At 37.6% G+C, this 24,250-nt stretch overlaps 1 protein-coding gene across 2 annotated transcripts in view; it reads left to right on the top strand.

Moving 5' to 3' along the window:
- Positions 1-16,753, top strand: part of HHIP (hedgehog interacting protein) — a 95,234-nt gene extending 78,481 nt beyond the window's left edge. The window contains exons 12-14 of one of the 2 annotated variants that reach the window (XM_033402598.2): positions 6,166-6,314; positions 9,890-10,018; positions 10,837-16,753. In XM_033402598.2, coding sequence (XP_033258489.1) covers positions 6,166-6,314; positions 9,890-10,018; positions 10,837-10,847 — 289 coding nt within the window. In that variant the 3' untranslated portion in view covers positions 10,848-16,753. Of the gene's footprint in view, positions 1-6,165; positions 6,315-9,889 lie in introns of both variants that reach the window. The other variant, XM_004263600.3, reaches the window with a different exon arrangement.
- The last annotated feature ends 7,497 nt before the right edge of the window (positions 16,754-24,250 follow it).

Below are 24,250 nucleotides of genomic sequence, written 5' to 3' on the forward strand. Positions count from 1 at the left end.
AGCAAGTAGCTCTTAAAACGATTAATTTTTTGGTATATCTCAAATGGTACTTGAAAAATATTCTTAGGAAATGTGTGTTGCTATCTCTACAGCCACGAAGTCCTGTGAGACCGATATTGCGTGGTTACACAGACGCAGATTCCATTTTCTCTGTTCTCCAACCTGGAATAGGATTGTATTATGAATGTATAAGATTCCTCAGAGCAAAATTGAATTTGTATGATGTATTATCGTTTTACCAGGTACTACAAAATGGTTATATGTAGTCGGAATCCAAAATTCTACTCCTCATGGGTAAACTGACCCTGAAAAGAGAACTGTCAACATGAGTAAGAAGCATTTAGTGAACACCCAGACTGAAGAAAATTATCCAGACTAAAAAAAAAAAAAAAAAGAAAGAAAAAGTAGTTTGTATGTTGACCTTGGAGAAAGGCACTAAAATGAATAATTTAAAAGATGACATAGCACTACTGCACTAGTGCTCATTCCTATGCCTCAAGCTATACAAATGGGAGAAATTTCCCATTTTCTTACTTTTTTTGAGGCAAAAGTGCTGAGTAATGGTTTTAGGAACAATGAGTGGTTATGGGTTATGGCTTGTATATCGAATGCTTACCGAGTGAGGAAATCCATGAAACCACAGAATCTGTGGTGGCACAGGAAGGCTGCCCCCTCGTGTAGAGGCCGTACTCCATCCAATCACAAGATCCCAGAATATTCTGTACTTGGAAGCTCCTGACCACACTTATTCATGGCCCCATTAACCACTTTCGGCTGGGCATGGCCCTAATTAAGAAAGGGGCCTCTCAGACTTGAACATGCATGGGAGTCACTTGACAAACTGAACTGCAGATTCTGATTCTGTACGTCTGGGGAGGGCCTGAGAGTCTGCATTTCAGACGACCTCCTGCTGGGGCTGCTGCTCTGGGACCACACTGAGTGATGAGGATTTAGATTTATCAGTTTTTCTTACCTCATGACAATAGGAAAAAGCATGGAAGAAAAATCGTTTTGCAAAGGTTACAGTTGCAAGGGAACACTTTTCCATGTGTCCCAATGTGACTATGGATAAGGGAATTCCCTGGTGGTGCAGTGGTTAGGACTCCAAGCTCTCACTGCTGAGGGCCTGGGTTCAATCCCTGGTCAGGGAACTACGATCCCACAAGACAAAAAAAAAAAAAAAAAGAATAAGACAGTTCTTACATCACGTCCAATCACCTCAAGCAGACTGTTGTCTATGAGAAGCTATAGAATTAGCACATCTTCTGAAATTTTTATAAAAGAGTATTACTAAAAAAAGGAGTATTACTCATGATCGATGTACCTTGTTTTACAATAACATGAATTTAAAGTCTGAACCCCTAACAAAAATTTCAGAATGAACCCCTTTACTTTTCATAAAGGACACAATAGATCGGGTTCTGTAACACTCACTCCAAAGATCAGGCCTGCTAAGACAGAATTTATCCCTGTGCTTCCACGCAAATACACAGAAGACTTCTCATTTACTGATTGATTCATTCACTTACGAAGTATCATAAAATTAAAACCATTCTTTAATCCCACTACCCAGAGACATTCGCTGTTGGCCTTAGCTATTCACAAAAAGTCATCACAGTATAATGTGTGTTATAAATTACTCAGGCTTCTCAACTTCCTCCTTTATTTCAAGAAAGTATCTAAAGCTTTATGCTACTACACAGAACCAGCCAACGTAGGTTTCTAAGAGAATGTCTTATGTTTCTGAAAACAATGCTTATACGTTAAAAAATGTTGGGCAGTTTTCTACACTATCCCTTTAGTGCTTCATTATTTGTCATACATAAAGGGGTTAGAAAATGTGTTTTTCTAATTTAAATTAAGTTTGAGAACTATGGGGATAACTGTCAACAAATGGGCACCATATATTCTTTATTAAAAATCTGAATATCCTCTTGCGTAAGTTTTCTATTTTGAAAGCTATCTCAGACTTCATTCAGTAGACCTAAGAGTCCAAAAGTTTAAAAAGTAATTGTTTAAAAGGAGAGCAAGACCATTTAAGTAATTTTTATTAGGCCTACATTAAGATGCTCAATTTCCCAGTGTAATAAAAATAAGAATGAAAAATGAGTTCATCTATCACAAGTATATACCCTAGATTTTTGTTTAGATCCCATCTAGGTGTGTATATGTAGTAATTAGGAATATACAAGATGGTTTATTTCAAGGTGACAATAATAATAAAGTTCAAGTTTACTTGTTTTATTCCCTTTTCTTTCTCCTCATTCCATGTAAAGGAACCTTACTCTTTTCAATGGAAAGAAGAAATGTCCCTAGAACAAAGAATGAGTGGAGAGGAAAGAGATGGTTGGGATCACCAAAAATCTTTGTCAAACTTTAACAAATGTATTACTAGAAAAATGAATGTTGATATGTTGACTTAATTCCCAGCTGGAGGAGAAAGTAATCCCATCTCTTTATGTCATGCTTACTTCTTTGCCTGTTGTTTATTTATTATGATTATAATTAGTGTAAAAATGCTTTATTTAAAATGAATTTAACTATGCCTTGGAAGAATTTTGTAATACAATATTACAAATTTGTAATTTGTAATTACAAATACTTGTAATTAATACAAGTTAATTTAGCCAATAGAGAGAAATACAGTGAGTGTTTTTAGTTTTATGCTTATGATATAAAAGTATAGTGATTCGATTTTAATGATATCCCTCCCCTAAATAGTCCATATATTCCTAATATTGTCACTCAGTAGCATTTTAAAGAAGCAAACACCCTTTTAAAATTCCACTCGTTTCATTCATTCAACAGATTTTTAAGAAGGATCTTCCATGTGCTGTACACTCTTCTGGGTCTTGGAAAGACACAAGAGAAGAGAGGGGAATATTTGGCTTCATGGAATTTATATTCCAGATTTGAAAAAAGTTTCTACTATATGCATTCAATTCAATAAACATTTATTGAATGCCTATGGTATTTTCCTACCTCCTATGACTATAAGTAGTTGAGGAGATAAAATACTTTGGTAGCTTAAATATCATCTTTCTATAACATCCCTCAATCCTAAATTAATTGCACCTTCATCTGTATTCCTGTGATACTTCATATGCACCTGTATCATAGCAAAGATCATACTGCCTTATACTTTTGTGTTTGCTTGTCTGTCTTCTCCACAGTGGTCTCCAAGAAGATTAGGACCCCGTTTTGTTTCTGTCTTATCCCCATGAAGAGCACAGTACCTGGCAGAGTCAATGACTAGACTTGAAGAGGATTGAATATATAGTTTTTGCCCTCAGAAAGCTTTTATTTCAATGGGGAAGGGAAAGGGGAAATAAGATTACTCATTCCTTAAGAGAAGTGAAGTCCTATAGGTGATGGCCTATGTTTTATGTACATTTTCATGTTCAAGGCTCCCCAATAGAATAACAGAGACAGAGAGAGGATTTATTTAACATGCTAAGTGAGGAATGTTGGTTGTCAACTTCATAAAAGAAAAAATAAATATTTTCCTAGGTAATTAAATAAAAATTTAAGGGCATCATAATGTTTATATATGACAGCCACACAGTTTTATATAAGCTAAACAAGCCCAAGCATGAAGCAGTGACATCCACCGATAGATAAGCATTTGCTCAAGCCTAGGCAAAAAAAAAACAACTTATAATTCCCTCCATAACCTGAGTTTCCACACATTTGAATGTTTGGTGAAAATCAGACAAACTGTCTAATTGGAGGATCATCCAGGAAAAAAGGATCAGATACCGTGCCCTGAAGAACTGAACTTCCACAGAGAATCTCTGTTCGTCATACCCCCTTATCTGTTCCCAGTGTTGTCACACCCACTTATCTGTTCCCAGTGCACATGAATCAATGTCCCTACACTTTGCCTCAAACAGGCAACATCTTCCCATGGTAGTTGTTTGATCGAAGTCACCTACGTTCTTAATCCACATGGTGTCTTCTCCTCTTTATATTCATCTGCTCAGGCATGAACCATATCATCAAGTAGCATGTGAGCTATGTGCCTGCCTTTTTTGCATTGCATATAACACGTAACATATTCTTGACACACTCTGCTTCTGGGCCTCTTTTCTTGAATGAATCGGAAAGAGCGTGAACGAGTGAGTAACAAATAGAATTGGGTAAACAGAATCTCAGTTACCTGTAAAATGGAAACAATACCTGTTTACCGATTATCACTCAGTAAATGGTGGTGGCCTGTGACTCAGAAGAGCATCATGGCTACTGAGAAACTGCTCTCCTGATGGTCACAAATGCCACCATCGTCTCACAAACAAAATAAGAATTTTATATGAGGAAGAAATAGGCAGACTTGGGCTATTCAACAATAAGAAGGCCAAGGTAATGCCCTCACTTTCCTTGGCATATCTGTTTAACATCTTCACCTTATCACACTCTGCCATTACTCTCAGAAAGACTCCCTTGGGGGCACATAGGAAATACCTGATGGTGTGTTCTGAGTGAAAATATGGAATGCCTTAAGTACCTTTCACATAAGCTGACCATTTCTAGATTTAAATAAGAGGTTGAATAGATTTAAGGGAGTTTTCTGAATTGTCACGTTAGTTGCAAAACAATACTTTTATTTCTTTCAGTTTTTATTTTATATTGGAGTATGGTTGATCAACAATGTTACGTTAGTTTCAGGTGTACAGCAAAATGATTCAGTTATGCATATACGTGTATCTATTTTTTTTCAAATTCTTTTCCCATTTAGGTTATCACAGAATATTGAGCAGAGTTCCCTGTGCTATACAGTAGGTTCTTGTTGGTTATCTATTTCAAATATCATAGTGTGTACATGTCAATCCCAAACAATGCTTTCAACAGAGAATGGGATCTTATTGGAGAGAGGAACTAAAGAAGTCATTAGATATTTTAAATATGGTCTTGAGTCATTGTAGAAACAGCCTGAGGCCAAGCTCCAAATTATTATCACTGTTCATATTGCTACAGGGGCATAACAAGATAACCTGTCTCGAGAAAACTGAGTCTGCAGGGCCTAATTATTTGCTTCTCTCGGAAAGCTATATCATTCACCTCTGTGGTGGTTCTGACCTATAATTATCACCTTCTTTGTTATGGTACTTAAGGATTCCAACTGATTTGCCCATCCTCCTGGTGGTGATTTGACTGGTGATGAAGTGTTTACTTACATTCCTTCACTGAAAAGAGCTTTCTCACCACACTGAGGCACAGGTAGCAGTGACTGATAGCAAAGTACCACTGCACATTTTTTCCCAAAGATTAGGTAATGAGCAGGTGTGATCATGATTCCAGCGTGAAACAACTTGAAAGACACTCTCTTATTCAAAAACATTAAGAGCTATAACAACCATCTTCTGAAGGCATCTTGGTCCCTCTCTAAATGATGGCAATTGTAGAGCAATTAAAACAAAGTTTATGACTTTTAACATGACAGATAAGATGTTTTTGTTTGCTACTATTAGCATTCTTTTTCTTCATAGCGGGACAAAATCAAATTATAAAAATATATATGTATGTATATAAAATCTCTCTATGTAGATCATTCTTTGCATAAAGAGTTTAAACTTTGAGTCAGTAGTAAACACACACATGTGTTATGACGTCCTTTTAAGAAGTCATTCTGGAAAAAGTATTTCAAAAGAAATGTAAAAATGAAATAAAAAGTGATTCCCAAGCTTTTTAGGCTACAACTGTTCATTCTGATGAATGCCTTCAGCCTCGTGATGTTGCCAAATATGCCAATAACAAGTGAAACCTATCTCAGGTGCTATTCCTAAAAACTTTTGGTGTTTTGAGGGAAAAAAAAAAAGCTTTAAAATATCTACTCATCTTTATTTTTTAAATTGTAATTGCTAGGAATTCTTAGCTACCAAAATATTGATGTAACGTAATTACATTTTTAATCAATGAATTTTGATCATGATAAAGTTTCTTACCATGTTTGATTTGTTCCCTTTGGTTCAAAACTGGTTAGTTTGTTTCCTCATGGGTGTGTATTTTCTCCTCTTAGAAAGTTGTCGACCTTTCTGTCTGAGTGGCGTAAAAGAAGGTCTCTTTGGAAAGCAAGAGACGTGCTCTGCAAGCTATGAAATCACTAGATTTCATTCCAATATTGATTTGCAACCGAAATGCACTTTTGACGGTTGTCTTTTGATGCAGACCTCTGATGCCTGAGGAATGCAGGGCCACGGTCCAGCCTGCCCAGACCCTGACCTCTGAGTGCTGCCGGCTCTGTCGGAACGGCTACTGCGCGCCCACAGGAAAGTGCTGCTGCAGTCCAGGATGGGAAGGAGACTGGTGTAGAGTCGGTTAGTTTTCCTTCTGTTCCGGGGAGATTGGGCCTGCAAGAACTTAACGTTAGTTACTTCCTCTAGAATGACCTAGTGTTCAAAACTGTAGCCGTTTACAATAGTAATGCTCAGTCTGTTTCTGAACTTGCACCTGAAATCGTTGCCATTTTCCTAATGGAAACAGTTCACGTATATGAGTTAATCATAAACATAATCGAGTTCTTTCACAAAGTCACACATGAAAACAGCCCAACTAGATCATCCCTGTGGACTCTCAGTCCTGGGTTTGAGCTTTCACACCAGCCAGTGACCTGGTGCTTGCAAAGCCCCTTTCTGAGTGCCAGCATTTTCCAGACACTCCGTAAAGACCCTCCCTAAATTTGCTGCTTGCTTTCTTGCTGCAGCGTGCTAAAAACAGGGGTTTTCAGTGGGTGTTTTTATAGAAAAGGGGAAAATGCGTTATCTAGAGGCATATAATGAGATTTTTCCATTCTTTTTGCCACTGCCTTGTGGACCATCAGGTGGGTGTGCAGCTGCTCAGAGAGCAAATGAGATTCATTCCAAGGTTATTCTATCCTTTAACTTGTGACTTCCGCAGATACATGTAATCGCGTTTAAATTCTTCTTGGTGTGAAGTAAGACAATTAGATTAATTTAGGTACCTAGAGTTTAAGATGTGTATACTGAAAGTATGTTTTCAACAACCGGCATATACGTATTACTTGCAAAAGATTTTGATCTCTGCTATTTCAAATATTAAAGTATCTCTTGCCAAAGAAAATTCAAGTCCCATATTAATATTTAACAGTATCCTTAACTCATAAATGCCTTCTTTCTTTATTCTAAACATGTATTTGTTTCAAAAAATTATAACCATACCTCGTTTACCTCAAATAAAGTAGACATTTAAAGTCACAGAGACAGTATCCATTTTAAGCTTAAATTGCTTCAGCACTAATAATATTACGTGATTGATTGATATCATGGTTACATATCTAGGAAAAAGCTATCATAACTGAAACTCAACAGAAATTAAGTAATTACATTTTTTAAAAAAATGCTTACATTCTATTGACCCATTCTGTCTCGTTTTTCATTAGTTGGCCAAAAAATGAGAATCAGTGTTTAAATGCAATAATATTCTAATTCCTGATGATATATCTTCCTTCTGCTTCCTTCTATGCTTGACAATATCTACTCTCTCTGCTTTTACGGGGTGTCCATTCTGTCTTATTCCTTACTTATATTTTGCCTAAACTTTTAAGTCACCTCAAGTCATCAGATAACAAATATTTACTGAGTGCCTGCTAGTAAAGTATGTTAAACTGAGGGTAAACATAATTTTGAATCTAGGCAGCTTAATACGTACCATAATAGATATTAATAATGATATATGATATAAATGAAAGTTTATAAGCAGGGGTCCCCAACCTCCGGGCCACAGACTGGTACCGGTACCAGTCTGTGGCCTGTTAGGAACCAGGCCACACAGTAGGAGGTGAGTAGCGGGTGAGCAAGTGACGCTTCATCTGTATTTACGGCCGCTCCCCATCGCTCGTATTACCGCCTGAGCTCCGCCTCCTGTCAGGTCAGCGGTGGCATTAGATTCTCATAGGAGTGCAAACCCTGCTGTGAACTGTGCATGTGAGGGATCTAGGTTGCACACTCCTTATGAGGATCTAATGCCTGATGATCTGAGGTGGGGCTGAGGGGGTGATGCTAGCTCTGGGGAGTGGCTGCAAATACAGATTATCATCAGAAGAGAGGTTTGACTGCACAGAGACCACAGTAAATCAATTGCTTGCAGACTCATATCAAAACCCTATCAGTGAGTGGCAAGTGAAAACAAGCTCAGGGCTCCCACTGATTCTGCATTATGGTGAATTGTATAATTATTTCATTATGTATTACAATGTAATAATAATAGAAATAAAGTGCACAATAAATGTAAGGCACTTGAATCATCCCGAAAACATCCCCCACCCACCCCACCCCTGGTCTGGGGAGAAATTGCCTTCCACGAAACTGGTCCCTGGTGCCAAAAAGGTTGGGACGGCTGTCATAAAGTACTTTAATCTTTCCACTAAATCAAGTAAACACTTTGAATATATAAGAGAAACCAGAACCGTTTTATTAAAGTAATATATTTGTGGTATTTTTGACCCAAGTAAGAACAACTTTATTCATATACTCACAGAGTTTGCTCATCTCCCACAAATTTAAAAGACTATTTTGGTCTATTTTCTCCCTGTTCTTTCTTTCCCATATATCAGCCACAGACCCCTGGTTTTTGATTAACGCCCTGGAAAAGGTTAAAATAACTCTGTCCCCTAAAAGTATAAGGACATGTATTCAAGGAATTTGATTCTGTCTACAGTGGCTGCACACGTCAGATTCATCCTATCAGTTATATATATATATATATATATATATCAATTAAGTTATATACCCGATTTTATGCTCCATCTCATTTTAGCAATAAATCTTTACGTTCCCTACCTATATTATAGTGGTAAACATTCTTCTCTGAAGCAATCCTGCTCTGTAGAGCAGCCCTGTAAAGGATTGCTCAGAACGTCTTTCTCTGGGCAACTGCACTGACCCCAAGAAGGGGCTTCAGGGTGTAATCAGAAAGGGGCATATGCACTACACCCCCTGGGAACAAGGAAAGGGAGGAATCCAAGGGAATCCACGTGGCGGATCCTCCCTCCAACCAAAATAAAAAACTGATCATTTCTTTTCTTTTTTTTTAAACTCTAGTGTTTTTTTTTTTTAATTAATTAATTTACATATTTACTTTTGGCTGCATTGGATCTTCGCTGAGGCAGGCGGGCCCTCTCCAGTTGCGGCAAGCGGGGGTCACTCCCTGCCGCGATGCACAGACCTCCCATCTCGGTGGCCTCTCCCGTTGTGGAGCACAGGCCCCAGGCACACAGGCCTCAGCAGTTGTGGCACGTGGGCTTAGCAGCTGTGGCTCGCAGGCCCCAGAGTGCAGGCTCAGCAGCCGTGGCGCACGGGCCCAGCTGCTCCACAGCATGTGGGATCCTCCCGGATCAGGGCTCGAACTCATGCCCCCTGCATTGGCAGGCGGATTCTTAACCACTGCACCAAAAGGGAAGCCCAAAAAACTGCCCATTTCTTGATGTTACATTGGTGATGCTCTAGCCACTGGGCCTTTCTCTCTGGCCGCGCCCTTCCCACTGTGAGGTCCTACCCCAGAGGGACGGAAACAGAGCGGTACTTGGCAGGCCCTGTGTTGCAGATGCCCTAGGGAAGCAGAGGTTTTAAAGAACGGAAATCCTCGTTTTACATAAAGTCAGTTCTGCAAGGGGTTGAAATTGTTTCCCATGATCTGGACGATCCGCTTCTCTCGAAATGTCTCCCACTGTCTGTTGCGTTCTGGCCCCCAAATAACTAGAAGTCTGAAAGCCTTCTTCCTTTGTACTTACTAACTTTGGGATCATTTTGGGACTGGCTTCCCCCTCCTTTCCCTCCGTTCCCTTACTCGTCAGATATCTATTGGCCTCATACTCGGTGCTGTTTCCGACTTACAGAATGGAGTGTGATTTCATTGCTCTTTTTTTTTCTCCCAGCGAAATGTGAGCCAGCGTGTCGCCACGGCGGTGTCTGTGTTAGACCCAACAAGTGCCTCTGTAAAAAAGGATATCTTGGTCCTCAGTGTGAACAAGTGGACAGAAACCTCCGCAGAGAGACCAGGGCAGGTATTCTTGATCAGATCATTGACATGACATCTTATTTGCTGGATCTAACAAGTTACATTGTATAGTTTCTGGGACTGTTTGACTATTCCTTTCCAATGGGCATTTATTTTTTATCCTGTCATTAAAAAGAACGACTGTTATCCTGCTACACACTCCTGTGATTTCATTTTCTTTGATTAATTTAAAAGTCATTTCCAGAATTGTGCAGACCCTGTGTGTGTATATAGGCACGTTTGTTCACATATGCACATATGCACACACACTCACAACCCCCGTGAGTGTGGTTGCGTAACAGATGGGTTTTTTAAATATATATTTCCTTGTGCAGAGTAATTTCCCCAGAAATTCCATTGTAAATTGATAACAGAATTTTTATGTCACCAGAAGAGATTATTTGCCTTCCCAGGAATTTTCTGTCTGTAATCACTAAAGTCAACTTCAATGGAGTTTTAAAACATTACTGTGCAATCTGATGGATTGAATTTTAAAAGGCCATATTTTTATATTAAAGGACTATAATATGAGAGAATGTTTCAGAGCTCCCTGATGAATTTATAAGAGGGCAACTTGATATAAAATTGTAATCTTCAGTTTTATCAATGTATCCAATTGCAGAAAGTTAACGCACTTACCTCTTTATTGGCAGAGAAATCTGGTTACTCTAGCTTAATTTCAAGATTGTTTTCAAATTAAATCATAATGGCAAAGTCTAAGACCAATCTTCCTAAAAGGTCTGCTTTTATTGTATAGTTTATTTAACAATAGGCACTGGGTTTGTGTTACATATTTATATTTTTTATTTTATTTTTATAATATAGACATCACCTAGATGAAACACCTTTACCCTGTCCTGTAAAATACTAAAGTTACATTTTTCACCAACTTAATTGGAAAGAAGGGGAGTGAGAAAGCAAACAGTCTTTAATGTGCTGAGGATCTAATCTAGCAATGTATCCTTGTGCCAACCTGTAATCATTACCGACGGATGAAAAAGCAAGAAAACAGCCACTCCTTATAAAATTCCAGCATTAAACATTTGTAAAGTGCTTTTCACCATAGCAAGACTGTCAGAGTATATGTGATGAGAATGTTGCAGGTTTCACACTGAATCGCCTCACTGGAAAAGAGTTCACTCATTTTTAACAAATCTTGCCTGTGTAAGCTGTCACTTGTACAAATTTTTAATATGATCATTCTTGCCAAAGATGACTTTTAATGTATACGTTCCTTCGGAACTCAGTGAAAATCCTCTCTGGTTCATTTATGAATAAATTTCCTGTAAATGTTCTGTTCGGGTTTTTCAAGAAATGCCACGTTCTAACTTAAACTGCAAAGAGTCTGGTACACGTTTTTCTTCATGGTTTTTGAGACAATCCTGCCACGTTTGGATTATAACAAAATTATCAGGCCTCTTTGCCCCACTGAGAAAACATCGACTCATGACATGTGGGCACCTACTATAGGTTGCCCTTCTCTAAACATCTGCTCCTCCAGAATCTAAATTGTAGAGTAGGACAGATTATACGGCACAGACTGACTTCCCAAACCCGCTCCTTACCTTTACGAAAAGGAGCCTCAATTTCAAAAAGAAACAAAATCTTGTAACTAATATTTGTCTATTGTTTTAAAGTGGAGATCTGCAAATAAAGCACAGTGAGAAACCACAACACAGAAAGGTTGGTTAAGTACTCTGCTCTTGTCTTCCATATATGATTACTTAAGTTTCAAGTGACCTCATGCCCAATGGAAATGGGTTGACAAATCTTGGTGCAGTGCTTAGTGAACAATAGCCTGCATTAAAAAGTGCATATGCATAATTTTGCACAATTTAGATTTCAATTGACAGTCTATTCAAAGAAGTCTCAGGATTAAATGAGCATGGAGACCAAATTGCCCTCTTACCCCAGAAAAGGGGTGGTCCCTTCTAGTCACACGAACACTTCATTGGCCCAACAGTGTGACAAATCTTGCAGTGAACCCTGTACTAGCCCACATCTGTAGGTTAATAGCAGTCTTTTGTCCTCTTTGCTTTCTCTTCATAGCCCTTTTACTGAATTCCATCACAGAAAGTTTTACAATTAAAAAAAAAAAAGTCCTGACAACCATTTTTGTAAATGGACCTTAACCATCTCATCGTCTCTTATTCAACGTGGGTGACATTCACAAAATGTGAACTTCTTGTGAGGGAGCCAGCTGTCTAAATCTGTCAAATTGTGCAGTTTTATTACACATTCTCCTGTACATAGTTTCACTGAAAACAATAAGGATACTGCTATATATTCAGCCAAATCTGAAAACGCCCAGCATTTCTTCTTACATCTTTAATCTTTCCATCTTTTCCAAAAGAGTCTTTCCAAAAGAAATGGTGTTCTATTGCCATTTGTTCTTCTATTTAAAAATATCTAGATTAAATTAATCAGACCCAGCTTTTTTTATACAGCCCTTTCACAAGTGAAAGAGTTTCAAATGACTTAGAAAAACATATGTACCCCAGGTATCATTGCCTTTTCTATTGTGAGTCATTAGAATAACAGATCAAAATCTTTGAAAAAGAAAATCACAAGATCCAGGGATATTAGACCCCAGCAAAGACAGTCATTGGAGTCATTTCTCTCTGTTCTTAGGAGAGAAGTAAATAGCAATGGCTAATTAATAGCTACCTTTTAAAAACTCAGTGGTCATTTCAAAACATCTTTTGACCTTTCCTTTCAAGTAGATTTTTTTAATATGTGACTGGAGAACGATCTTAAATAATTCATGATGAGAGGCAAGTAAGAATTGGTTAAAAAGTATGAGCTAGGGAAAAATGATTGTTTCATCACACGAATGGTAACATCTACTCGGTTCAAAAAGCACATAATCAAAATGGAAGAAAATGTCCTTGGTATGGATACAAATGTGTGAGATAAAGATAAAATAAAGAAACAGAAAAATGTAGATTATTATCCCTTTTTCCATTCTAGAGCTTAAGCTTTGGGTATCAATTTAATGTGAAAGGCTGTTACGGTAGTTATAAAGAGTTGGGAAAAAACTTTCTGCCACTGCTTCTGCCAAACTCTTGTTCTGATTAATAGAACTTCGTTTTCTTGCTAGTTATTTAAGGTAATGAGAAAATAACTGAATAGGCACATCATTAAAGTGGAAAGAAGGGAAGATTTAAGAAACTTGAGTGATGATAAAAAGTGCTTCCATTCATACCTTTCTTCTTGGAATTTCCTTTCAATGTGGCTATTGTAAAATATATCTTTTATTTCATCACAAAGAACACTCAGAAGTTTTCTCAGGTTAACAGACTATCTCGTAAAGAAAGAGCAAAGAAACCTACCTACACATGCAACATATACATACAACCTAAATGGAAAATCATTCTCTTTTTCATTTACATACTTCAGAGCAGTCACTTCTTCTCTATTTATTTCTTTGAAAATAATTACATGATAATGTACTAATAATTTTTAACATTTTTGTGATGTTGTTTTTATCTCCAAATCATAAACTATACAAGAAGCTTACTAGGTTTAGGACTTAAGGTTAGATGCTCCATCTAGGGACTTTTAAAGGACACATTAATTTAAACTTTTATTAGTCTAACTTTTTTAGCTTGGAAACATAAAAGAGAAACCAAACCTACATTTTTAAGAGGAAACTAAGGTGTATCATAGGCATTTGTAGTTGGCTGATCAATAAGTTAGAGTTTCTGGATGTCTCTGTAGAACGTTATCTGAGATATCTATCTTTCTTTTTCTCTGTTTCTCTGTCTTTTTGCCTCCCCACCCCCATGTACCCCTCTTCTTCTTAACAGCTCTCTTCTCTATTTCTATTGGTTCTGATTAAACAGACATGTCTTCAGTACACCCATAATAAAGATACCCTGGGGCAGGTTGCTATTGATTTTGCTGGCTATGATCTTTTCTTTATTTTTCTGAAAACACCTTCTCCTAGTACCACATTTGCTCAGATGCTATATCATAAAGAACAGTAGACAAATATGAACATACTAGACTGACCTATTCATATCGTTGAAAGAAGTAACAAAAAGCGTAAATGACTCCCGGCCTGGATGTCCCAGCTCAGCTGGGGTTCCATCTTGGATGCTGAAAAGAGTATCCCCAGTCAAGAGCGCAAGTTAACAGTAGGGAAAGTTAGTAGCTATTTCCTATTCAAGCAACCACCATCTCAGTGGAGTCTATTTTAAATAAGATTATCCGAAATTGATGAGGAAAAAATAAGTAGTTCCTCAATGGAAACTTCAGAATCTTCTTTCCCCACCCTTGAGCCTTGAACTTGCAGTGAACTCAGACCAAAGTTCCATGCCCAGAAAATGGACCTATTTCTTTATTACCCACAGGAAGTTAGTGGGCCTGTTACTGTGACTGCTGGCAATACGTTTAGAAAGTTCTCCGTTAGAATATCCTAAAGAAATAGATGTTGCTCTCTTACTTTCTTTCTCGTCATCACACAAACACAAATCAGTCATACCTCTAATAATTAATATGATGACAAAGAAAGTGGGAAACCTAAGAATAGAAGCATTTTGATATTAAAAACAAAACCGTAAAACCTGCCAAACACTAGTCCTAGCCAACTTCAACACTTCTTTCCCTTAAATAGCTACTCATATATAAGTTTTGAAAATTGTCTTAAAAGAACTATTTCAGGGAGTATGATGTACTCATGAGAGTGTGAGAAGGTGTTGTGTTGTTTTCTTCTCAATCATAGTTGTTGTTTCCCTAGAGGCTATGAAGAGATTTACTCACTTATCAGGTTAGCTCATTTCTTCAATTCTTCATTAAGTGAGAGCCCAAGATACACCCATCATTTACCTTGCTTTCTTTTGTTTAGGTCATCTATAAGTTGGTTGAAAAAAAAATAAAAAATAAATAATGATCCCTTGTATTAACATAAAGCCTTAGGCCTAAATCTTATCACTGCTTTTTTAAACCAGAATACAGAGAGACATACCGAAAAACAGAAAAAAAGGTACCAACTCAACATGAATTCTAAAGTTACATCTCATGTATATCACAAACACAGACCTCACATTTCAGTCAGGATTTTTTTTTTGCATATGTAGATTCTGTATTACTTAAAATACATGTATACATATGTAAGCAAATTAACAAACATGTTTGGTGAGTTATCTCAATTGACTATAATCTTTTAAGTTAAAAAAAACATTTTTAGCACATAGGATAGAAAAAATGGAACATTAACAGTGATGGGAAATTCATAATGGCTAAATAGAAAATACGCTTCATCTTCACAGTTAGAAACTAATTGTTGTACGTTTCCCTTTGCACTAAAAATTAACTAGCCAGAAGTTTCCATTCACATGAACACCGTGTGATCAGATTTGGTAGTCTGTGCCCCAAATGTACGTTGGATATTTCTTTACTTCATGTTCTTAAAATCAGAAGCATGACTTTCATAGAATAAATTAGGAGTTCATGTACTGTAGAACCCAATACTATTAACACATTAATACATTCTGTTCATAATACTATTATTGAGAAATCGAATTGACAACCTTATAAGATATCAGGTATTTCCCACATCTCATTATATTCATAGGACATTTTTGGACGTGCATCTCACCAAGAACCATGTGGTAACAAGATAAATGATACTGAGGTACTAAGGAATTTTTGGAGCTTAATTCGCTAGGACATGCTAAAGAAGACTATTTAAAAGAAACCCATCTAACTAAAATGAAAAAATTATCAAATCATTATAATTAAGAAGCAGAAAACAAATCAGCACAGAAACCCCTGTGTCTTTCCTGGCTTTATCTGTGATTAATTTTATCCAGTTTTAAAGTATGGTTAACTTTTTCATTCTTCTAACACGTTTTGCTTTTCCTAGTTGTTCATTTTCCTTTAGATTGTTGACAGTTTGGGCAATTTGTCCATAACCTTATTCACAGAGGATACCTTGCTTGGATTTCTATTAATAAGAAGCACAAGTAATTAAAGCAGGTACACGTTTAAGGGAGCAGAGTTAATATATGTACTAGTTGGAATTTCTGTAAATGTTCTTCTGAAAAGTAACATGCAAAGTCATTGGCTCAGATAATTCTTCTAAATTTGAATTAATCTGACTTACTTAACCAAGTTATTATAATATTCAGTACTCTTTGCTTGATCTATTATTCAGCCATCCATCCATTCAATAATTCAACAAAGATTTATTGAAGTGCCCAGCACGGTTATGTACTATGGAAAAGGCAAGGATGTTTATAATGGGGGATTGTGAGCCCCATGGGTATGATGAACACATTTGAAGCAAAAGATAATAATCACACCCATCCAGCTCCGATTCAGTTTAACATCAAAATCCAGCAATAATAGTACAGATGGCCTAAAGTACATCTGTGTGTATCTGTATGTGTGCACACACCCATGTATATATATTTATCTATCTGTACAAACACTACATATGTATACACACTATCTATGTAATATATAATATATGTATAATGCATATAAATTCTAACAAGTGTATTTGTGTTATCTTTAAAATAGAACAATTGTATCTTGAAGTGATAAATGCAGAGAATTGGTTTTTATTGTTGATCTGTGGATTTAATGATTTTTAGGTGAAAAGGATGTTTAAGTGTATAATTTCTTTCTTAATTTAATATATTTATGTAAATGCATGCCTGAAATTTGGTTAGATTGGCTGTGTTTTGTGTCCTTTAACATGATCAAATGTATTAAACTTTATCTTATGACCTGATGTACATGTGCTATTTTAAAATTCTTTTTTATTTTGGAATTTTTTTAAGTTTTCCCTAAGTATCCATACTGACTATATAAACACTAATTTTTAAATATTCCATACCCAAACTACTTGTTCAAAATATTCTTGCCTTTTGTCATTTTTCATGTTCTAATTTTTAAATTTACTCCCCAAAATACAGGCCAATGTTAAGGGTCAGTTTCACTGTGTACAAATAGTGACTTAAATTTATTCTAAGTTGTAAATGACTTAAATCTGATCCTTTCAAGTAAGTAAGAATTAATAAGTGAAGAATGCAAAAGAGCGGTTGAGAGTCCTAAGTGCCCACATTGAAGGAAAGAAGCACGTAGAAGGGGAGAGACATGAAAAAAGTGATTGCAGATACCATACAACCTGGTTGACCTTGCCATTTTGCTTCCAGTTAACTGTATCAAGAGTATTTGTACAAGGTCAACTATGCTGTTTTGAACATGAATTTTAAATCTGCCAACATTCTTTAGAAGAGCAAAATGCTTTCATCTAGATCTCCTCCCTTCCTGAACAAATACGTCTCTTTGACTCATTGAGAGGAAAAGCTGTTTCCCTAGAAGAGATAATTGTTCTAAGACAATAAAACGTGTTACAGATGCTTATTCACAGAGTCCCTAAACTCAGGTTACTCTCTGGAGTGTTAAGTTAGGCAAAGTGACACCATGAAAAGTGTCCCTTAGCACATTCCTCAATGGCCCAGGAAGCACCAAAGGTCTCTCTGCCTCAGCGACTGCCTTTCCAGTTTTGAGACTCTGTCCCTGTGGTTTAGCGCTTAATCACAATCTGTTTTCTGTGCGTGCCTAGTCTCTCCGACCAGATTATAAATCTCCTGAGGACATACCTTCTGCTTAGAATCCCTGACAGGTCTAGAGCAGCTCCTGCCTACTTGCCATAAGGAAAATAATAATACGTATATAACAGCCTAGAGATGGAAGTGGTTTTTTTTCCTGATGCTAATAATCTCTCTGGGTTTCTTCACTGTCCCTTGATTGGCTTCTCAGCTCTGCCATCACCAGTACAATCAGTCCCCTGCATTAAATTCCCTTTGTTGTAAACACGAAAGTGGTTTCTGTTTTCTTATTTTAGATTCTGATTGATACATATGTTAATGAGTGACTTAGATGAGAAGAGAGATAACAGGGTGGCATTACAAAGGGACTTGATGAGATCTCCTTTAGGAGAACACCTTAAGGATCCACTGCCTAGAATCCCAACGTGATTACAGCAAGTTGTAGTCAGAGGGATCCTACTGCCAAACCTGATATATAACCCTTCAATTATTTAGGCAGCTACCAATGGAAAAGGCCACTAAGAATTTTCATAATGCACATTTGTACTATTAAACCTATCAGCTTCCAGTTTGTCCGGGAGTCTGACGGCTAATATGAGAGGGAATTCTATGAACTTGCTTCTTTACACTCATTTTTTTCTTTTTTTAGAATTGTGTAGACTAATGTATTATTTCCAATGGAAGAACAACTTAAAATGGCAGCCACATTGAGTATCTCATCAGAAAAAAATACATTTTTTTCTATATGGAGGTCTGAAAAGTTCTCTCTGGAGATTAAATTCTGCCATCATTCAAAGGAATGAAAGGATCAAAGAAAGAAAAACAATTTGGATGCAATACTTCTTATGTATTTTCATAATTTGATTTATGCTTGATTTCTCTATAACATTTTCTATGATTAAAACAAACAGAATTTAAAAGGGGAAAGGAGGGGGCCAGGAGAGGCGGAGAGAAGCCTGGGTAGCCCTTGACTATAAAACTCATTCTTCTTGGGACTATGCCCACATCAGAAACTACTTGAGCTCACTCTTGTAATTTTATAAGATGTCATCAGATCCCTTTGACATAGCCTTATAATTAAAACTACTTGATGCAAAATCCATGTGCTTCATGTAAAGCAATTTAGATGATCATAGATGCCCTGTTCTATGATCTACAGCCACCAAAAGTCACGTACACCAGGTGTGCTGGCAGGAGCCCTGGGCTACGGCTGTGAGATGAGGATCCTGGGCTTGTTTCTCCAGCTAATTAGCTGGACTCAGTTTCCTTATGTGTAAAATGAGAGACAGGTTCTTTCCAGCTGTAACAGGTATTGTTATTAGATATTCCTAATCCCAGGATCCATGTGAGTTGCAGACTGGAAATTGCAAATCTTAGACAGGACTCCATTAACTACTCCATTGCATGAATTTGAGGTGTCTAAATGATTAGAAAAGACACTCTCATTTTTTTCCAGTCTCCCAGCCTCCTCTCCTCCTGCCCTCTGTGGTTCTTTGTTGCTTTCTCTGATGTATTCTCCAAATCACCTTTTTCTGTTCCTCCCATCCCAGTATGGTTCATTCTTGAATAATCCTTTCATGTCTCCTGCAGCTCTTGCTCTAAATATCTAAAGCACTCTCTGATCTATGGCCATTATTTTCTTCATGCTGAAGAAGCGCACTGTTAAAGGGTTAAAGGGAGGCCGCCATTCCTTCCAGGGCCCTTAATATCTAGTTTTGCAACTGTTAGAAACATAATTGTCTCTTCCATGATCTGTTTTCCCAAGAGGACTGTTGTAGGCACCCTACCTGACTGATAGATATCACATTCTGGGCAGATACAAGAGGGCAAATGCCTGGTAGACGTCATCTAAAAGGCAGACAATTCATGATACAAAAGAAGGAGTAACCATGTGTCCACTAGGGTTGCCCTCAGAAATTACCACAAACTGGGTGGCTTAAACAACAGAAATTTATTGTCTCATAATCCTGGAGGCTAGAAGTCTGAAATCAAGCTGTTGGCAGAGCTGGTTCCTTCTGAGGGCTGGAAGGGAAGGACCCCTTCCAAGGCCTCTCTCCTTGGCTTGTAGACGGCCGTCTTCTCCCTGTGTCTTCACATAGTCTTCTTTTCATACATGTTTCTGTGCCCGAGTTCCCCGTTTTATATAAGGACACCAGTCATATTGGATTAGGACTCACCCTAATGACCTCATTTTAACTCAATTACTTCATATAAGGACACCAGTCATATTGGATTAGAACTCGCCCTAACGACCTAATTTTAACTCCATTACCTCTGTAAAGACCTTGTCTCCAAATAAGAACACATTCTGAGGTACAGGGGGTTAGGGCTCCAACACAGGCATTTTGAGGGGAGACAAAATTCAATGCATAACACTGTGCCTCAGAAATGGCATCAAATGTACTGAGGTCTCATTTTCGGTGTCTAAAGCAGTGCTTCTCAAACTTCAGTGTACCTCCCACCACCTGGGGAATTTGCTAAAACCCAGGATCTGATTCAGTAGGTCTGGGGGTGCCTGAGATTCCATATCTCTAACAAACTCCCAAGTGATGCTAATGCTGGTTCCTGGGCCACATTTTGAAGAGCAAAGATCTAAAGGATGGTTTATAGGCTGTTCTCACTTTAAGGACAGATCAGTAATATTGGAAAAACTTGATGGAAATAATGGCTTTCTGTCACCAAAAAGGAAAAACTGATACGTCCCATATCTTCATATCAGGCTTGTGCTTAGTTGAGTAGAATGTACACAACACAGGGTAAATACTTGTTCCTGGCAGTCAGTTATTCTTGTGATGCTGGGGCTGCTCGCTGTTGTTACTCAGCTGCTGTGATTTTCAGCAGTAGCATCGTAATCACACAAACAAGCACAATATTTTTAGGTACATTGCAATTCATGTATCTGTTCAGAGTAAACTTAAATTAGATTGCTAAAGCAGTATGCACCATAAATAAAATACATGCTAGTTTTAAGCTGTGTAAATTGTGCCAAGATGGTATGTAGCCATAACAAAACTGTGGAAGATTTCGGGCAAGAGAAAACATTTAAAAAGGAAAATATCACTATGAGCAAATAGATTTAAATGAAGATATAACCCTCGACACAATAGCAAATGAATTCTGAGTTGTGTTGAATTTTTTCATAGCTAAAGTTTCATGCCTTTATCTTAAAACCAAGATATAATCACATTACTTAGAGTTGTAAACATATCTAGAATTATGTCCAAAATATCTTGGACGCAACTTTTAATGCTGTTTGCTAAAGAACAATACTTACCATCTGATTCCAACATTCATGTAATTTGAGAGCAGGAATCCTCAATGGTACTTTCTGTGATGGAAATGTACTAGATCTGCGCTGTCCAATATGGTAGCCATGAGCCACATACGGCTATCAAGCTGAGGAACTGAATGTTTAATTTTAGTTAATTTTAGTTAAATTTAAATTTCTGTTGCCAATATAAAAATAAGGTGTCTTTTTATATTATACAAAGTAGGTATCTACTTTAAAAACCAGAGCTAAAGGCAATTCAGAGAGTTCAGTTAAAACGTTTTAGCAATGCGTTTGTGTGATAATCCCTTATACATAATTCACAATGAAATGTTTCACAGGCCCTTTAACTTTGTTCTGTTTTGATCCTGTAGCTTATTCCAAATAGCATAACGTACATACTCTGCTCTGAAATTTTTTACATTGGCCTTTGACGGAAACCAATAAAATGGTTAACTCTAGGTATATTTTTATAGTACAGTCAAAATCTATTATGCCTATGTGGAAACTACACACTGTGATCGTGTGTCTGCACGTCTCTGAGTGTAAACAAGTGAAGAAGTAGCACTAGACACATGGAATTGTTGGTAGAGAGAAGTGGTGGTGGCGGACACTTGTCATGTGCCAAACTGTCCTCTGTATTAGAGGAAGTACAGTCAGAGGAACAGAAGGCATAAGTTGCCACTCTGTGCCTTAATACTTATTTCTAGAAAGTTCTCCTGGAAGAGAAGAATTTTGGAGCAATAAGAAACAATATTTGGAGAGGGAAAATCAAATCCATTAGGCTGATCTATAAGATTCAGCTCTAACAATTTGACCACATGCAACCTGACATCACCGTGAGGGGTAAGTGATAAGGTACAGCCAATGGGAATGCCAGAGGTCCAAAGAGAGAGTGAGGAAATCTCTCTCCCTAAGTGGAAGCAGACACAAAAGGCAGAACATGGTAGTGATTCAACTAAACTAAATGGAAGTAAGAGGGGGTAATAAAATAGTAATAGTAAAATAGTAATAAAATCTAACACTTACACGGTGCTGTGTGCCCGGCACCTATTCCAAGTACTGTCCAAAACTGTGAAGGGTCTGAGTTTTGGTTGTCTTTTTTAATTTTTATTTCATATTGGAGTAGAGTCGATTAACAGTGTTGTGTTAGTTTCACTCTACTTAGTGGAGTATAGGTGACTAACAATGTTATGTTAGTTTCAGGTGTCAATTTCACTCTACTTGGTGATGTAGACAAGTCAGACTGCCACAATTTCAGGGATGCCGGCAGAAGACAGGAGACTCCTGGTTCAGAGACAATGGACAGTTTATCATTCACAGCAATAGCCATGATCGGTAACTGGTTGTCTGAGCTCCAGTTCCCACAGGGTGACGCAGAAAGGCCCAGATGGTACCTGCTCGTGCAGTGGGTTGAGTTTCAGAAGAGGAATTTTGCACTTAGGGTGACCAAATCTTTTATCATAGACAGCAGGCAAACACACCTGATCTTTGCGTTAGAGGGAGAAGCTACCATCTATTTTCCAAGGCCGTTTGCTATGCAAGCATCCTTGATAAGATAGTTTAGAACAAAGGCCTTCAGGGCTTCTGCTTACCAGGGGTGCAGAAACACAAAAGGCCCATGGAGAATTGTCACCCAGTGAGCACTTTACATACCGAGTCATAACCATCTCAACGACTATGTGAGGTAGGTACTTTTACACCATTTTACACATGAAATGGGAAGCCACAGAGTTCCCACAGCTATTAAGCAGTAGAGTAAGGGTTTGAACCCAATAATCTGGCTCTGGAGCAGCAGTGTCCAACAGAAAGATTACGTGAGCCACGTGCATCGTTTCAAACGTTCTAGTAGCCACGTTAAAAAAGTAAAAAGCAACAGGTGAAACTAACTTTAATAATATATTTTATATAACTCCACATACCCAGAATATGATCATTTCAATGTGTAATCAGTATATTAATTATTAATGAAATATTAATAAATACATTCCTTTTGTATACTGTCTTTGAAAACCAGTGTGTACACTACACTTACGGCACATCTTCATTTGGACACAAATTTGTTTTAATCTTTTTTCTCTTTTTATTGAAGTATAGTTAATTTACAACATTGTGTTAGTTTCAGGTGTACAGCAATGTACAGTTATACGTTTTTTATATATGTATATTCTTTTTCAGATTCTTTTCCATTAAGGTTATTACAAGATACTGAATATAGTTCCCTGTGCTATACAGTAGGTCCTTATACAGTGGTTGCTTATCTGTTTTATGTATAGTAGTGTGTATATGTTAATCAACCTCCTAATTTATCTGAGATACAAAATTTTTAACGAAAAAACTTGACAGTTGAAAGAGTAGATTCACACACCCAAGCTGTTCCAAACATACTTAGAAGCTTTCCAGTAAAATCAAGCATCGGATTTTAAAGGTAAGCTAATGAAAATTAAGCAAATTAAATATTCGTTTCTTCCATCACAGCAGCCACATTTCAAGTGCTCAATAACCATCCCTAGCCAGTGGCTTTTATAACAGACTGAATAACTTTAGAGCCTGTGGAGTAACCTTTGTGCTCTCCTGCCTCACAAAGAAAGTGCATTAAAAATGTACAGCATTTGTATTTAATTCCTTGTTCTTCTATTTCAGTTGTTTAAAGGGATCACCATTGGTTACTGTGATGCCTGCCCTGGAGGGCTGTTGAGAGGAGTAAAGAGAAGGCAGTGCAGGGTGAAGGATCAGACCTCAGGCTCACGGTCAGACAGACAGACCCAGCCTGATCCATGCCCCATCACTTCCTTTCACTTCTCAGCTGTGTGACCATGAACATGACCTCCTGAAACCCTAATTTCTTCATCTTTAAAGTAGGTCAACAATAGTACCTCTGAGGATTCAATGAGGCCATTCATGTAAACGCCCTGGCACAGTGCTTAGCACATAGTTCATGCTAAATAAATGTCAATCATTATTTGGTAACTGGACTAAATTTAATATGAGAGACCAAAAAAAAATTTAATTGTACATCATTTCAAGATACCCATCTCAAGATACTTCCTGGAGAGAGGCCCTGCTCACTTAGCCATGCAGCCCAATGTCACCCTCTAGTGCCCAAAACCTTGAACATCAGGCATCACCAACCGAAACCACCAGAACACCGAACATCTGAAAGGAGGATGTGCGTACTTCTTCTACCTCAGATGCTGTGTCTGACCCGGATCGCCAATCCCCAGCACTGTTAAGTAGTACCCTGTCTTTCAGGGCAGTGCTTCTCAAACCTTTAATGTCCTTTCTTACCAGGTATCTGGGGAATCTTGGCAAAATCAATTTATGATTCACTGAATATGAAGTGTAGCCTGAGAGTCTGCACTTCTAATCAGCTCCCAGGTTACTCCAAAGTTACTGCCCCCACAGA

Source organism: Orcinus orca, chromosome 4 (assembly GCF_937001465.1).
Source record: "Orcinus orca chromosome 4, mOrcOrc1.1, whole genome shotgun sequence".
NCBI classification, from domain to species: Eukaryota; Metazoa; Chordata; class Mammalia; order Artiodactyla; family Delphinidae; genus Orcinus; species Orcinus orca.